The 17,678-nt window shown below is 39.0% G+C and overlaps 1 protein-coding gene across 9 annotated transcripts in view; it reads right to left on the reverse strand.

The window, feature by feature from the left end:
- The window catches only part of ANKIB1 (ankyrin repeat and IBR domain containing 1), a 48,703-nt gene that overhangs the window by 7,673 nt on the left and 23,352 nt on the right, over positions 1 to 17,678 (reverse strand). For 5 of the 9 annotated variants that reach the window (XM_083405619.1, XM_083405615.1, XM_083405617.1 and 2 more), the window contains exons 7-17: positions 14,564 to 14,652; positions 13,319 to 13,463; positions 12,193 to 12,359; positions 10,016 to 10,122; positions 8,741 to 8,871; positions 7,211 to 7,345; positions 5,012 to 5,098; positions 4,853 to 4,919; positions 3,527 to 3,672; positions 1,162 to 1,340; positions 418 to 469 (exon numbers count right to left, since the gene is read on the reverse strand). In XM_083405619.1, coding sequence (XP_083261745.1) covers positions 418 to 469; positions 1,162 to 1,340; positions 3,527 to 3,672; positions 4,853 to 4,919; positions 5,012 to 5,098; positions 7,211 to 7,345; positions 8,741 to 8,871; positions 10,016 to 10,122; positions 12,193 to 12,359; positions 13,319 to 13,463; positions 14,564 to 14,652 — 1,305 coding nt within the window. The remainder of the gene's footprint in view (positions 1 to 417; positions 470 to 1,161; positions 1,341 to 3,526; positions 3,673 to 4,852; positions 4,920 to 5,011; positions 5,099 to 7,210; positions 7,346 to 8,740; positions 8,872 to 10,015; positions 10,123 to 12,192; positions 12,360 to 13,318; positions 13,464 to 14,563; positions 14,653 to 17,678) is intronic. The other 4 variants (XM_083405620.1, XM_083405616.1, XM_083405618.1 and 1 more) reach the window with 1 other exon arrangement.

Genomic DNA, 17,678 nt, shown 5'->3' on the forward strand with positions numbered 1-17,678 from the left:
GGCCCCGGTGGAGAATAATCTAACTTCCTTAGGGCCTGGGGCCTCTAAACTATGATTATTCATGGACCTCTGTGGGGCATACCAGGAGCATGGAGCAAGATGCCTCTCCCATATCAAACAGGTGTAGATAGAATGCTACTATAGCTGAGACAGTTGTCACACTGTTTGCTGGGACACAGCTGAAGCAGAGCTAGAGGATTAGGGTGCCATGTTGTAAGCCACCTTGTATATCTACCACGAGATATAAAATTAAATATATTTCCTTCTATTGTAAAGCAGCAAAAATAGAAAGCTCATTCAGACCTTGTAAACCTTGGTGCAGTTTGCAACAACATCAGGAAGCTAATCATGCAAAGTGAAATTCCATCTTAATTTCCATAATAATACACATTTTAATTAAAAGTGGCAAAAAATTACCTCGGGGGATGCAAATCCTAAATATTCCCAATCCCATGTTCCACCAGCAAAGCTATAAATTAAACAGACTTTGTTAAAGAATACTAGAATAAATTGTGAATACCCCCCCTCCAACAAACTGAGTACAAAAATGAATGTGTTCATTTGATCAGCTTCAAGGGCTGTCCTGTGCAACCTTTCTGGAATTGTACTTCAAGGCCAATGGTGTTAACATTTGTATCCTTCCCTCAAAACCATCTCCTTTTGTGCAGTGCAGCTGGAGCATCCTTTCTCAAACGCCATGGGGAACTTGCTAGTCCTTGTTACCGACAACGCTACTATGTCCATGTAAAAAGTTCAGCAGTCAAGAAAAAAACTTTTGCCAGCCAGAAGCTTACAAGAGTAAGCTGAGGTGTTTTTAAAAAGTTATTCCTGCATTTTATTTCCGAGGAGCAGCACTGCACATACACACCTCTGTCCAGCTAGAAGATGTATAAATATTTCCCTTGTTACAATTCTGGCCACAAGCACATGTCTGTGTCCCCACCACACCCCCGCCGCTGCCCCTTTAAAACTGTTAGGTGGGAAGTGGTGAAGCATCACTAATAGATTTTTAAAAATGAATTCTGCAAAGCAAACCTACCAGGACTACCTGCTCTACAACTTGAAGGCTAAGCAGAAGAGTTTTTAAGGCAGGCTTACCAAGCCGAGTGGCTGCCAGGTGAACCTCTTTGGCCATACAGATCTTTGTTATTGTTAGGTTACCTGCGCCTTGGAGCTTCTGGAGAATCTGCAGGAGCAACTCCTCGGGCCACAGAGGCCAAGAACTCTTGCCGCTTCTGCTGTACAAGGCAGGCTGCACGGATAATTTTATGACGCGGAGTACGAAGGTAAGGCCTGTTCACTTTCTGAGCAAGATCCTCAGTGACCATCTCAAGATCTGTCTATATCAGAAAATAAATACTCATGTAAATTTTTTACAGGACGAGAAACCATAACTCTGGATACTTGCTGCGCATGTTATTTCCATGGGGACAAGAAAGAACAAACCAGGAAAAAGTGGGTTAATGGTGCCTAGAACAGGGTGGATCACATTGCATAGTTTTGGTTATTCTGATTCCTGAGGCTCTACCCTAGTTCTGCTCATAACCAAGCTGGACTTTGAGCATAAAATGTTCAGCCTGAAAGAAAAAGTCTGAAGAAAAATAAAATTCCCTCCTTAGGGAGCATGGCTGGAATACAAGGATGTAAGGACTGGTGGGTTTTAACTGAATGAAAGATGACGCACTCACCTACCTGAGTCAGTGATGGAACTGGCTTCCTCCTGTATAACCCCTGGAAGGAACATTAATGGTAAATGCCCAATGTTCTGTTCTCTGGCTGGCATGCAGGAGTAAGCCAGGTAACAGTGGGACTTGCCTAAGCTGAACCAATTTTGGGAGAGAATTGCATACAGGTGGCTAACTCTAACAGGGTGGCAGAAAAGACCATTTGGGTTCTTGCCTGGAAACAGGATTTCTGCGCATGCAGAGAGGTGACCCCAATTGGGACTTGACCACCACCTAGTGGTCAAAGGCAGAATTACTTCTCAAAAGAGAATCTTCAAAACTCCTTCAATTTTCTATTATGACAAGCCAAGGAAGTAGAAACAGAATAGAGAGTGACAGCCAACACTAACTAACAAGCGATAATAACATCTTCTAAATAAAAAATAACAGTAATGACTAAAAAGCTCAGGCAAACTGTACCATGAATGCAGAAAGCAGACTCAGGCAGCCCAAGCCATGATTGAAGGCTTCGACACATCTACTTGTTGGCAATGGCCACATGCCTTTTGTGTATCCAGTTACAGTGTTAATTAACACAGTTAATTTTACCACTCTGGTCTTGGGCAAAAAGTTCAGACATAAAGCAGCTGCCCTGGAAGTTGAAGGGATGGGCATCGGATCCAGAGCCACCACCAATTTACACAGGAGGAGCAGATAGTGAAAGTACGGAAAGAGATGATAATAGTCAGGTTCCTCCACCTCACATTCCCCTCTCCGTTCATCCTTATCCAGAATAAGATCAGAGGCGACAGGGTCCCGCTTGGGTAGACTGGGATGCTTTGAAGTAGTTCTGCCCTATCATGAGGGCAAGGAGAAAAAGTAGTTTTCCCCTCTGCAGCTGAGGCTGGGTGAGTGTAGGGGGGAAATGTAAAACTATTTTTGAACAGGAGGACAGGCACACAAAGAAATTATTAACAAGAGCTAAACTCAAAGCCTGAACCAAAGGCAAAGGGTAGAATGGGAAGCAATTTGGTGAAGGCAAAATAAAGAACAGGATTCCAAAGGTGAGTGGCCCCTGTGAAGGGCCCTTCTCTTTTGAGCAGCAATTTTGCCTTCAACCACAAGGTGGATCTCAAGTGGCAGCTGCATTCACAGAGTACGCAATTGCAGTAATGTGTACTGCCCAAAGGGAGCCTCAATTTTTAAAGAGCTTTGTAAAGGAGAAGGCTCCTCTGGTCACCACCCAGAAAATACACTAAAGTGGGTTGTTTTTGGAAAAAAAGATCACTGAAGTAGCTCCGTATCAAGTGGAGCAAACCTGAAAGTAAATTGGGAAGAAACTTTTGAGTTTTGCAGCATCTGCTCTAGGTGCCCCAAGCCAACAAGTCAGAAGGAATTAGAGCAGGACATTTTTAGCACACATTACACTAAGACCAAATATTTTGTTGTTCATTGGTACATAGTCTTACGACTTCTAAAATGGATAAGAACAATATGACACTCTAAAGGCACTTTTAAGGATCCTTGATTTGCATGGGAAAATTGAACATCTGCTTAATAGTACAATCCTATACATAACCACTCAAAAAGAAACCCAATAAAACTTACTCCCAGGTAAGTATGCATAGTATTTCACCCTAACACTTCTTCATTGAAGCCAATAGAATACAGTACATATCTGCTTAATCTTTGAATTAAGAATGCAAATCTAGAGGAATCTAGAGGAAATCTTAAGAATGCAAATCTAGAGGAAGTTACTGGGAAGCAAGTAAGAATTACTAGAAAATATCAATTCAATATATACAACTAGTCAGCTGTAAACAATTAATCACAGAAGCCACTAACCCAAGGGCCTCCTTTACCTGCATAAGTTCGAATATTTCTTTTTTTGTGCTTTTTGGCTCTAGAAAGAATCCATATGGGTAAGAACACTTCAGGATGCGACGCGTTTTGAGGAGTTCTTGTACTGCATCTTCAATGAATGTGGTATCTGGACAACCTCCTTCAGCTGCAAGAGAAATCCAGGCATTGCAAAGAGTATTTTGCTTCCCATTTGCTGATGGGATGACTATTTTAGCAACAGCAGAACTTATTCTAAACAAAGTATAATGTTTTGTGCAAAATCAAAAATGTTTTTCAAATCCTAATCTAGATTTCAACAGAAAAAGTTCTATGTCCATTGTTTGACTGCATTCAGATTTCTGCATTCACAAGCCGGCAGTCACATTAGTCCAAATTAAAAGAAATTCACATTGAAGTCCCACTGAAATTACAAAATACAAGCATGAGCACACAGAGAAGATGGACAGTGCACTCTAAAGACCACTTCAACCAAATGCAGGAAGGAACTTAGGGCTTCAGATGGAGTAAGATCAGGGGTAGGCAACCTAAGGCCCAGGGGCCGGATGCGGCCCAATTGCCTTCTCAACCCGGCTCACGGACGGTCCAGGAATCAGTGTGTTTTTACACGAGTAGAATGTGTCCTTTTACTTAAAATGCATCTCTGGGTTATTTGTGGTGCATAGGAATTCATTCATCCCCCCCCCCCCCCAAAATATAGTCTGGCCCACCACATGGTCTGGGGGACGGTGGACTGGCCCACAGCTGAAAAAGGTTGCTGATCCCTGGGTAAGATGCAGAAAGTTCTCTGAAGCTTCTGTGTTCCTGCCTTCAGTTGCTAGGGGCAGCTGCAGTCCCATGTGAGGACATCTTATACTCACAGGAGAAAAACCATGTCATATAGAACACCATCTACTAAAATCAGAATGTGTGCAAGAGAAGAGACAGATCTGAATAGCCAAGGATGGAAAAGATGGGTAGGAACTAACTCCTCAAGAGAAGAGATCCTACATGAAACTAAAGTTTCTTGTTGCTTTTCAGCATCAGCACAGATAAATGAAGAAAAGGAAGCAACAGAGAGGAACTGTATGACAAGTAGATTGGGGAAGATACTAGCAGCTGGTATTGCAGAAAATATATCTTTATTTAGATTTGAAGACATAAAGCACATGTCATATACTGCAATATATTGTTTGTTCACCCATTAATCAAAGTAAATCAAGCCACACAAATGCTCAGTTTGATAAGGACAAAAGCAGTGGCCAGAAATAAATTGGATTTTGAAAGGCTTTGGTGTACACACATTATTTTGAGCACCCGAATGTATCACATAAACTCAGCACACTTACGTCCACTAAGAGCTCTACTCAGTTGTTCCATCTTTTCTTTGGCTGTTTTTAGAAGGCGCTGTTCTAACTAAAAGTAAGATAAAAATTTTAAAAGTGAAAAACACTGTTTTGAACTAATAAAGCTGGAAAATAATTTTATAGAACTATTTCCAACCGTACTTGGTAACTGAGCTCATGGTTCTTAAACCTTGTGTAATAGTGCATAAATCTATCAAGTTCTTGAAATCGTTTGTGTTTCTTTTCAGCCTAGAAAATAATTATGGGAAAGAAAGATAAAAAAAATTAACGACTTGCTAGTTTTATCTTAATGTAACATTTATGAGTAAAGGGAAATGGGCAATCAACCATTTAAAATGTGAATAATAGAGCTTTATTCACAAGCAGCATAGTAATGAATACTGTATGAACAAATCAGCCAGCTGGAAATATACCTTAACACATCTCACAAGTCAAACTGCACTTTGGCGTTATTAAGTCAAACTCCTAAGCCAGTTTCTTTCTGCCTTACGTTGTATCCTTTGGTGGGTAACATTCCACCCAGCCCCTTTCCGCTGCTTTTCGTTGTGCACCCCTCCTTCTGCCATTCTGAGGCAGCCCTCAGAAGTTTCACAGCAGGGGCATGCAAGGTATTGGTGAGGTGAAGATGCTGCTTTCTTGAAGTACATCAAGCTCTTGGGAGCCTGTTGAGCTACCAGCAGCCTTGCAGTAGGTCACACCTGTACAGGGGCATCAAGTACATACACTGGTGGCTGCACGGGGGAGTTGTATAAAGGACCACTGCAATATGCATTGTCACAGTGGCTCTAAAAGATGGTTCCCTAACCAGGGAAATTGCTGTGGCCATGTACACAGCTCTGTAGCGAGGCAATGGTAGACATATTTGCTGGCTTTGCATGTTGAACTACAAATCCTTATGTTACCAAGGCTATAATGGGATGGGAGCCAGAAAGTGTGAAGCAGACCTAAACATTTTTTTAAAAACCCCCAAAGGGTTCCAAACTTTAGGAAGCTTCTTAGGCATTTCCTGGTACAGTGGTACCTTGGTTCTCAAACTTAACACATTCCGGAAGTCCATTTGAAAACCAAATTTGCTTTCCCATAGAAAGTAATGCAAAATGCATTAATCCGTTCCAGACTTTTTAAAAAGCCAGTGTGGTGTAGTGGTTCAGAGCGGTGGACTCGTTATCTGGTGAACTGGGTTCGCTTCCCCGCTCCTCCACATGCAGCTGCTGGGTGACCTTGGGCTAGTCACACTTCTTTGAAGTCTCTCAGCCCCACTCACCTCATAGAGTGTTTGCTGTGGGGGAGGAAGGGAAAGGAGAATGTTAGCTGCTTTGAGACTCCTTAAAGGGAGTGAAAGGCGGGATATCAAATCCAAACTCCTCTTCTTCTTCTTCTAAAACAGCAATTTAACATGAATTTTACTATATAACAAAACCACTGATGGTTGATAGGAGCTTGTGCTGTACTTTAGAAAACGGGCACCTATCCTATGTACAGTGGAACCTTGGTTCTCAAATGCCTTGGTACTCAAGCAACTTGGAACCCAAAAACTGCAAACCTGGAAGTAAGTGTTGTGGTTTGCAAACTTTTTTCAGAAGTTGAACGTGCTCCGTTTTGAGTGTTATGCTTCTTTTTCGAGTGCCACACTTCTGTTTCGAGTGTTACGCTGAGGTCTGTCGGTTTTTGCTATTTATTTTGTGTTTTTGTTTTTGCAGCTTTTTTGTTTTGCTTTTGTGACTGTGTGGAACCCAGTTCAGCTACTTATTGATTGTGTGATTGCAGTACATTGTTTATTGCTTTCATTTTATGGATCAATGGTCTCGTGTTAAATTGCTGTTTTAGGGGTTGTTTTTAAAAGTCTGGAACGGATTAATCCATTTTGCATTACTTTCTATGAAAAAGCACACCTTAGTTTTGGAAGAGACTTCCGGAATGGATTAAGTTTGAGAACCAAGGTACCACCTGTATATGTTTCTGGCAGCAAGCTCCAGTGAACACAATGCAATTTACCATTTTCTAAATAAGCATGAACAGGATTGCATTGTCTCCAAAGAACAGAGTAAATGACACCCTCTGCCTCTTGTGCAAATTTCAGGCTCAGGGGAGAAGCGGAGATTGTGTCCAACTTTATGCTGTGCTTCCAAGTCTTTCTGAAGCACAGTGTGAAGTTGGAAATGAGAAATGAATGCTAGAAGAGGGAGGTGTGACGGCCAAGGTGAACATATTTTTGGACCTACTCTGGTTAGCAGTGAAATACCTGAAGTTTAAAAATCAAATGAATTGCACAAAAAGCTTAAGAAGAAAGGCAAAAATAATTACCCTTCTGTATCTCCTCAGTATTTGTTAGCTTCTTACCTCTGCTGTCATTTCCTTGGACTGTTCCTCTACATGTTGAATGACTTCATAGCGAGTACATCTGTAATAACCTCCAGTGGAAGAACTATGCTTCTTCCATTCTTCAAGGCAAATCCAACAGAAGTCATATTTACACTTGAAAAGGAAAAAGAGAGCTAATTTCTTAAACCAATTCTGTTAAAAGATTTGAAAGGAGACCTAGAATGTTAAAAACAACAACAATTTGTGTTTTCATCACAGTTATTCAAAGGGTCTATTGGCATTGGTTTCTCCATGTCTGCTATTTACATAACAAAAAGTGTGTGTGTTAACTGCATTCACACAATTAAAACTCCATGTCTAGCTTGACCCTAAGTGGAACATGATTCAGAGGATTATCTAAATGCAACCCCCATAGTTCTATGGGTTAGTGGCCTGCATACAGTTCTGTTAGTGCAGACTGCTGTTGCCAAAATCTTGACCAGTGCCAAATATTGGGGTTGTGCAACTATGTATGCAACAGTATCAGAGGCAGTGGATGCTTGTTGGTTTCCAAGTGCAATTTTAGGTGCTAATCATTACAGGAATGCCTCGTTTTGTTTCATTTCACTTTACTATGCTTTGCAGATATTGTTCTTTATGAGGATGCAGGCAGCCTGTCCGCTTCAAAGGGCTGCAGCTGGATTTTTCCCTACTGCCCCTGCAGCTAGTGGCCCTAGCTTAAAAGACTACAGTATAGTGTAAACATAACTTTTATGTGTACTGGGAAACCAAATAAATTATGTGACTCGCTTTATTGTGATATTCAAACCTGTGGTATCTCTGAGGTATGCCTGCACTTTTAAAGCCCTATACACCCGAGTCTAGTATACTTGAAGGACTACCTCCTCTCAAATGAATCAGTCAGTTCTTTAAGATGATGAGAATCTCTTGTGCCTTCCATTGCCTTCAACATCCAAAGACATATCTTTTTCAACAGGTTTCTGAATTTACTGATTAGACTGCAATGCATTTTTAAAAAATTATGGCAGCTCTGGTTTATATGCTGTTTTAATGCTGTATGCTATTTTGTGATATTGCTGAATTTTAAATGATTATATAATTTTTAGATCTGTTTTTGTTAGCTGCTTGAAACATCTCTGTTTGGAGAGGAAAGTGCATGATAGGAATTTAATAATGAAGGTTCGTAGCCAACTAAGTTTTACTGAGAGTAGGCCTACTTAAATTAACTTGGGTACATGAATTTCAGTGGGTCTACTCTGAGTATGACTAACATGGGATACAACCCGAAATAGATAAATTAATACTTCAGATAATGCTTCTTGTCAAAAAGAACTAAGGGTGCTATGGACGTTACCTGTTTAAAAAAGTGAAGACTGCAAGAAAAACTACTTTCTCACACCATCGAGCAATCAACACAAAGGCAGTTCTTTTGATAAAGCAAATTACTGATCACCAGAATGGATATTGTGGACTTTTTAAGACACTGCAAAGTAAACGTTTCTACTTATATTTATATGAACTGTAGCATTATTTTGACTCTTTGCTTACTTTTGCACACTGCATATGATTGCAGCCTTCGTTCTTCTGAATTGGGGATTTGCAATTGGCACATGGTTTAGAATTTGTGAGTAACCATAAGCAGTTGGCAGCATCTTCATAAGCCTCACTAACGCCCACAACTGTGAAAAAGAAAAAATAACGTTAAGGTTTTGTACATGTAATAGTGTGTTAATAGCAAGTTCATCACTGCATTTTCTAAATTTTCCGAGTATGTAATTAGGCTATTTTTAAATACACTGTAACTCATCCTGAGCACTTATTATAGGGTGAAAAAGATTTTCAAATTTCTTCATAAACCAGTGTTATGGGACTGGTACTATAAATATCCACAACAAATGCTAAAAATAATGCACAGTCCAAAGGTTAGATGCACACACATTTTCACTGCCAGCTTTTGCAATATTTCTTTATAAATTTGCCCACTAATTATAAACAAGCTGTTATTTCCATAAAACATCCCACAAAATTAAAGCGTACTAATCACTGCAACTCCCAGCAAGGAACAGTATATTTTGCAGATTAATAAGGAGTAGTTGAAATGTTGCATTCCCCTTACATTTTATTTTTAAATTCCCTCAATTTCTTAGAAATTACTTGTACCCTAATCAACCAAGTCTACATCATGTTTATTTCATCATTATTATTAAACACCTGCCCTTTACCCTAAGGTCCCAGGGCAGATCACAACAATTTAAAATACATTAGAAACAGTTTATAATAAATTACAATCCCAGGAATAGGTCAAGTGTCAGAGGTCAGAGTAAAGAATGTTGTTTGGTGTGACTATGGATTTTAAGTCTACATTCTCAAAAACTTAAACTCAATGCTCTCAGTTTTGAAGCTCAGCTTCCCCAAAGATGGAAATGTACAACTATACACCACAGGGAACTCTATCCAACCTGTCAAAATTCAGTTCAAATTATTTGCTGCTTACCTATTAATGCAATTTCATTTTAGGCAGGTTTGAGAAACTACAGTTTCTCTGCATCACTTACATCATCTGACTTAGGAGACAGACTATGGGTCTATCTAGCTCCCCATTTGCCATGCAAATGAGCAATGGCTCTCCAGAGTTTCAGACTGGGGATAACAGGGATTGAACCTCAGACCTTCTGCACACAAAGCATTTGTGCTACCACTGAGCTATAACCCTTACTCTTGTCCACACTCCCCTTAGGAGGCTAAGCTGCCCATTGTGCAAATCATAATTTAATATACTGTAATAAATAATAAAACAGAATTTCTACAAATTAACAAAAATACCATAATGGCCATTCTTACGCTCTTCCGGTTTCATTTCTGTTATCTTCTGCAGCCAGTTCTTCCATGTTTCACAGTCACAGGGTTCATGTGCTTCACCTAAACACTCCCTGAAAAATTGATCCAAGGCTTTAATAAGCTGAAGATTAAACTCCCTCTTAATTATTATTATTAATTATTATTATTATTATTATTATTATTATTATTATTATTATTATTATTATTTACTGTGTATTCAAGAATACTAGTTCTTAATTCAGGAAGGAAAAAAATCAGATAATATGTTTTGCTAACATGACTAGGTATTCCAAAGCTGATAGCAATACAGAAGAACAAATCAGAAACAATACCCCAAGGCATAAATGACATAAAATATATAAACCTCAATAACTTGCAGTAGAATTTAAGTGCATAATTGCAAAGTGCACTTTGAAGTCTCCCTTATGTAATTTAAACTGTTGATTGTAGTCATGATTCGATTTAGCAATCCACTAAGTCTTGAGTTGAGTATTGATTTATATTAACAGTACTCCCTTCTGTCTCTTTCTCTCTCACACAGAGTTGCATTCTTTTATGAATACAGACCAAACCACTATGAATCAGGATTCTCAAGTCCTGCTCAAGGCTTTCTGAGTCATGTGTATGTGTAGAACAACATTACTATGTATGTTTACCTTTTCCTCAAACAGTGGCAGAATGTGAGGATCTCTCATGCAGCATTCTGTCATTTTTAATTTCTTAGATGCTTTAGAGATCCATGCAGAGCTGAAGGAAGACAGCAGTCAGTCTCCTTCCAGACTCCAGCTGGCACAGAAAGATGTACTTAAAAGTAGGCTAGTGACTCAGACATTTTAGGGCTGCAAATGCTGGGAGGAGAGGCATTGCAATGGTCAGAAATAGGCATTTTGACTCAATCTCGCTTTGACACTAGGCCACACTATATCAGATGGGAGGCTGTCACCATGTGTACTGCCTAACAGCAAATTTCAAGCTGGATAAGAGATGGAGGGTTTTTGAAAGGGCTCTGGCATTAATATTGCAATAATGTTATAAATTGTTGAAGTGCTTTATAAAGATAACAGAAGATCTGTCACAACCTTTAACAGCTTAAAAAGGAAGTGTCTTCTGTAACTAGGGTAAATGTCACTTAATCAAGCACTATTTTCTGACTGAGAACATGCATTTGTCAAAAATAGGGACAGTCACTGAATATATCATCTCTACTCCACCTGCCCTTTAATTGAATAGGGACTAATATCAGGAACTGAGATTTCTACAGAGGACAACCCCATGAGCTTATTTCATTATTGTTTCTAGTTTTCAAGAAGCAATCAAATTTCTGGAGCAGAAGATGCATCGTTTCCAGATGGTGCCTGGGTGTAGATGTGTCAATATGATTTCCAGATTGGTCACGACTCGCTCTTTTTTACGGGAAATACAGCAAAATAGCTTCAGACATCTGCTACACATCCAACATACAAAAAACAGAACAACTAAAAATAGCATCATTTCAGAATTATAGGTTTATGGAGGAGCCTGATATAGTGCAGGATGCAAGGAATTTTCTCTAGATCTAATGATGAAGAATCTTCTAAAATGCTTTTTGTTAAGTGAAACGCCACAAACGCCAGAGCGAAAAGGAAAAAAAATGTAGAAAGGAAAATGTAACATTCTGTCACATTCGAAATAAAAAAAGCAACTTTGGGTGCTCCTTCACCTCTGAATTTATGTTAGAATAGAAGTCTATATATAAATATATATCTCATATACGCAGAGAGAAAAAATATCCACACCCCGCCCCGAAAAAGCAGGACTATGTATACTTAGCTCACCCTGAGAGGAGCAATTTGCTTATATTCCATTATTATTTAACTGAACTATACTCTTTTTGCAAAAGATTTATACCCCCAATCAATGTAATCTTGAATTTTAAAAGACCAAAAAGTGCTTTTGAGCAGATAAAATGCTTATTGGTTTAAGAGTCTGAATATGAAGAGAGAAATGAAAAATTCAGAATAGGATTTCAGAATGTGAGCACAAAGATCTATATGAAACCAAAGATGAATTTCCCACAAACGGTAATTATTTTAATGCTCGTACATGGACTGTACGGCACGGTTTCAATTTTTTTAAAAGATCAGCAATCATGTTTAAATCATGTACAAGAAAGCATTACTAACCAGCAGAAGAGATGCCCTTTCCCACAGTCCACAGCGGGAGCTCTTAGCAGTGGGAAACTAAGTGCTTCTGAACCTGTTGTATTTGACCCTTGCCTTGTTAGCCTGACCGCTCTCTCACAAGCTGGTGTAGGACACCATTTAATAGAAGGATTATTTTCAACAAAGGCCTGAAAACAAAAGGAGATAGAAATTAGTTGCCATTTTCAATCAGGACTTTCTAACTGATACAAAGCTCAATTTCGTGGTGTAAAACTCTGCAGTTTAGAACAGGTGTAGGCCTTAAAATAGCTATAAAAGATAATCATTTTATCCATTATACAATTTTAGTTATTTGCTATAGCAACATGTAAAGCTCAGCCAAAGAACTCTATTTGGAACATTCATGTATTTTTTATGCAAAAGCTTACAAAGGTCGATCCGGCACAACCTACAAATTAATAAGGAATGTCTGAAAGGCGGAGAGCAAGGTCTTGGGGGGGGGGGGAGAGGAAAAGATTCCTGTTCCACCTACTTTTCTCTCCACCCCCCACCTCCAAATAGGAAATTAGAGGAGCATTAAGTTACAGGCACTGGTGCACTGTGAGGGCCTAACTCTTCCTAGTAAGATTGTAACATGTAGAATTTGGGAATAAATTTAGATATGGAGAGCAATATAACTGTATCTCAATTGGGGCTGAATACTAATGGGAAAACTACTTGTAGTACTTAGATGCAATCTGACTGAAGTATCAGATGTGCTGGGTTGAAAAAATTACAAACTGTTTAATCATATGAGGAGCCACAACTGGTACATTTAAGAGGTGTGCTGACTCATGAAAAAGGTTTGCAATAGTTCATACTTTTTTCTTTCTTTCTTTTTACTGGGTCAGGATCTTTTTGGCTTGAATAAAGATAGCGACTAAGTGAAAGTGTGACCTGTCTCCCATTAAGCTACTATCACTTTGGGCAACAGCTATCAGGAAAACATTTGTTATAATTTGTATTTAACAAAACAAAAAACAAATCATAATATTTCTTGAAATAGTTGTCTATAATACTAGATGCATTTCTTTCTAAGAGTATTTTTAATGACGTCAGAATAATCAGCTCAGATGGATACTTTAGACACATGCTGCTGACAGTTTACCTTAATGTCAAATTGTAGGTAACGTTTATCCATCTCCTTGGAAACCACACTTTCGATGATCTCCACTGGAACAAGCTGGAAGCAATCATACGCTGGGCAAAAAATATTGTGGGCTTCACCCTCTTGAATCTTCATATTCAAAAATCTGTTAAAATGTTCATCAGGTTTGAGCAGGAAATATTAGCTCCACCAAAATTAGGGAGCAAAAATCAACCTATTAATGCCTAAACCTCACAGGTAAGTAAAGAGAGATTATGACTACCTTACAAGCTGTGCAAGGTATTCTGGAAGGCTCTGAGTCAGCAACTCACAGAGCATTCTGCAATACTGAACAGAACAGGGAAGCCTCTGAGCATGTGGGCACACAGTGGAGTATCAAAAGGAATGATCTAAAATATATTGAAAGGGTTTACTTTTAGCAGCCCTTTACTGATTTGTGTGGGGTGCATAGCATGAGTCAAAAAGTACCATATCACATTAAGAAGTGGAACATTTTGGTCAGGGAAAGCTGACATAATGAACTGTGTGTCTGCAATTTTTGTCTCAAGGAAAAACTAGAATAGAAACTGACTTAGTAGCTGTGACTTAGATAATCTCCCCATGCTAAGGTGGATAGGGTTTCTGTCCAAAGAAACTCTCCCCACATGCATGATGGAACTGCATTATGTTTAACTTTAATAATACAAGATAACAGCATCTCATGGCCAGATAACTTTATGTCCAGATTTTCTCCTTAGGCTTCTTTTCTCAGCTAAGTCAGACTTTATAAGGGACAGTCAACTCCTTAGGATCCTTTGGATTACAAGAACAGAACTGGTCCTGCAAGGGCTGCAAAATGTCCCAGAAAGTGGTTCTGAGGCACATTGCAAAATCATAGAATTGTTGGGTTGGAACAGACATCATCATAGTAAATACTGTGACTTCCACATTCCCCACTTTGTGCCCAGTAGCTTTAATATTTCATAAGCTTCAAATCTACTTCAGGCTCATACTAGAGCAAAGACAGAAGACACACAATCTTTGCTTAATTTTTTTAAATGTTTCCATTCTAGGGCAACTCTAATTTTTAACGACAGCCAGCATCTAAAATGGAAATTAATTTGTCTTTGGAATAGAATCCTAGCGACATGAACAAACCAACATTAAAAATAAATCAAGACATATTACTACTAGTTTACTAAGTAGGATAATCCCCCCCCCCAGTAGAGACAATTTTTATATAAAAATGCCTAAATATATACTTACGCTTCCCAGCATGCTCTACAGAACTCATGTCCACAAGGCATATCCACTGGGTCTTCAAATACAGAAATGTTACACATGCAAATTTCACACTGTAGATAAAAAAATAAAATTATTTTAAAAAATATTTCAAATACTATATAATAGGGATGATTAACCTGTAGCCTGAACAGCCTTCTTTTTTTAAAAAAAATAAAACTTAAACAGTATGTTTTAGAAAAGTGTTTTGTGTTGTTTATTAAAGTTAATTGATCACTTGAGTGGGCCCATTTTGATGCCAAGATGCCAAGTTGGACAATGTCAACATAACAAAAATATCCATTGGTTAGTCACTTACACCTCATTTTTATTCAGAAATAAAGAACTACTTGGAAATCAGGTAAATAAGGCATATTAATCCAAACCTAGATGTCTGGGAGTAAAATTACACCTGCAGTGCATTTTTTGTTGCAGAACTTACTCAGAAAAAGACCTGCAACATGGTCTTTGAATCTAGAATACTGTCACCCAAAAAGTAATTAACAATGTCCTCAAATTTCAATCATTTATATTTTTCAACCATTTATATTTTTGTTTCTGTGCACAGAAAGTGCCTGGAATGAAAAAAGAATCTCAGGACTACCAACTGAATTTTGCATGTGGAGTGTTTTTTTGTCTTCAGAGCCCATGTAATATACAGGGACAAACAAATTTTATCCTGTGATATGTGTCCCATCCCTCCCCCCCCCCCCCCCCCAGATTTGAGAAAGGTGTAGTGGGCAATATCACAAAATTGCTTTTGTTACTATAAGCAATAAAAGTATTCCATACTGCAAAAAAGTCACCTGATACCTTGTTTTCTTATAATGTTCAGCTGCTGGCCGAGTTCCTCTGCTATGGCAATATCACAATCTACTGCACCACAGATCAGGAATGGGGAACCTCATGCCCAGGGGCCCAACACAGTCCTCCAGGACTCTCAGGTTTCTCACCAAGTCACACACTCTCCCAATAGATAACTCTTCTCCACACGCCACATCTCCCACAAACATTGTTTTCCACCCTCATTGTGCGTTTCTGCCTTGCTAGAATGTAAATTAACATTTACTGCTCCACCCACTTCTGCTTTTGGCCCTGCCCACCACTGGCATGTTGGTCTCGGGCCTTGCCACAGAATGGTCCCATCATTATCTCAATCAAACTGATTCATTTTCTCAAACAAGATGATTCAGAGAAGCAAACTTATTTGCCATTCTTCTGAAACAACCCAAATGGATTTTATTACCCCCAAATACACTAGAATTTAGCAGGTGGAAGGGGAATGTTCCCCAAACAATTTGTGTTATGTTACTGCTAATTTAGCCCCAGCTGATGAGATACACACACACACAGTGGCATGAAAGGACAGCATATAAACGTTCCTATAAGTAAAATAAATGCAAAGATGTGTTAGGATTGCTCTCGTGAGCTGATTCATATATAGAGTTGCTATTTTTCACCTCCACAAATCAGACACCATCTGTGTCACCACCATCGCGTTAAGTGGAGAGCACCCTCTAAATGCCCCTTTTTCCTGTTCTCCAGCTCTCTTTCTTCAACTAGAGTTGAAGCTCTGGGGCTGGCTGGAAGCTGGAGGATACTGGCATCAGCTGCTGGGAAGGGAGGCTGAGCAGCCTAAACAAAGTTCCGCTGTGCCTCTGTTTTCTTTGAGGCTTCCTCCACCCTCACTGAAGTCTTTTTCGGGCTCTGTGGAGGGTCTTCTCTTCAGCCACAAGGGCTCCCCAGCTCTTTCCCACCATTTCTTGGTTTGAATCTATTTATTTCCTGGCGCCACACATATAAGCAGCCGCACACGAGTCAATCACAGGTTGGGGGGCGGGAATCTGTATTAAATATGCAGATAATGATGTCTGATTTCTGAAGGTGAGAAATAGCAACTCTATATGAATCATTCTTTTACAAGTCAGCTCACCCGAGCAATATTAAACACATCTTTTATTTATAGGAACGTTTATAGGCTACCCTTTTGTGCCCCTGTAAAAAAATATATAAATAGCATCAGCTGGAGAAGCTGATAATTACTGGAAACATAGTAGGTGTGGAGCAATAATTTAAGCCTTTCCTGCTGCTGCTGTACTGAGGAAAATCCCTATTGGGCGGGAAGGGGGAGTGTCGGTTCCTTCATTGACATCAATGGGTAATTTCCTCCAAAGCATACACCAGTTTCAGAGGGATCTCCCCCCCTCAGGTCCACATCAGGGGAGAAAGGGTTAAATTATCCCTGCATGCCTGCTTTGTTCCCAGGAATTATCACCCCTCACCAGCTGCTGCTATTTGCATTTTTTAAAACCTGTACATAAAATACAAGGACAAATATAATATCGCATTTAGTTTGGTCCTCAGTTCAACACAAAGGATAACATTTGCCAATAACTTCTCCTAACTTTTCCTCCCATTTCAGTAAGGGTGGTACAAAACCTTCACTGTACACTAATAATAGTGATACAGAACATATATGCTATAACACAAACACACCTACAATAAAATCCTTGTGGTGCCTCATTTAAATAATTAGGTTAAAATCAGATAAATGACAATCTAACTATGACAACAAAGTAAATATTGAAACAACCTGGTCTACTCTTTTCTTTTTTAAAAAAGAAGAAGTATCTTGATCATTGCACACAAATCTGTTCCAGCTGCAGTTACTGCTGTAGAATCTTTAAAAAAGAGAGATTGTTTTTCAAAAGAGCTTTTCCAATAATTATAAAAGACCTTTCGTATATTAAAGCTGTGTTGATCTTATAGACTGGTGCAAACAAACCTACATAGTGAGGTTCCGTATAATCTATCTGGGTATTAGTGGGTTGACCTTTAAAATGCAGACAAAGAGAATGTTGTTTCCTAAGTTGGGGAAAATGACAGGAAGCAGGGCAGAGAGAGTTTAAGTATGCTTAAGAAACAAAATATAACAGAAGTGAAAAATCTAGAAATTTCCACACAACACACTGCAGCAATTTCAATTTTCAAACACACACTTTACATAATTTCATGCAATCTGAGCTACAGAATGCACAATAACTTAACTTCAATTTCTTACACAAACTGTCATCTCTCAACCATCTTACAGTGGTTCCAC

Source organism: Podarcis tiliguerta (assembly GCF_965153285.1).
Source record: "Podarcis tiliguerta genome assembly, chromosome: 12".
Classification (NCBI taxonomy): Eukaryota; Metazoa; Chordata; class Lepidosauria; order Squamata; family Lacertidae; genus Podarcis; species Podarcis tiliguerta.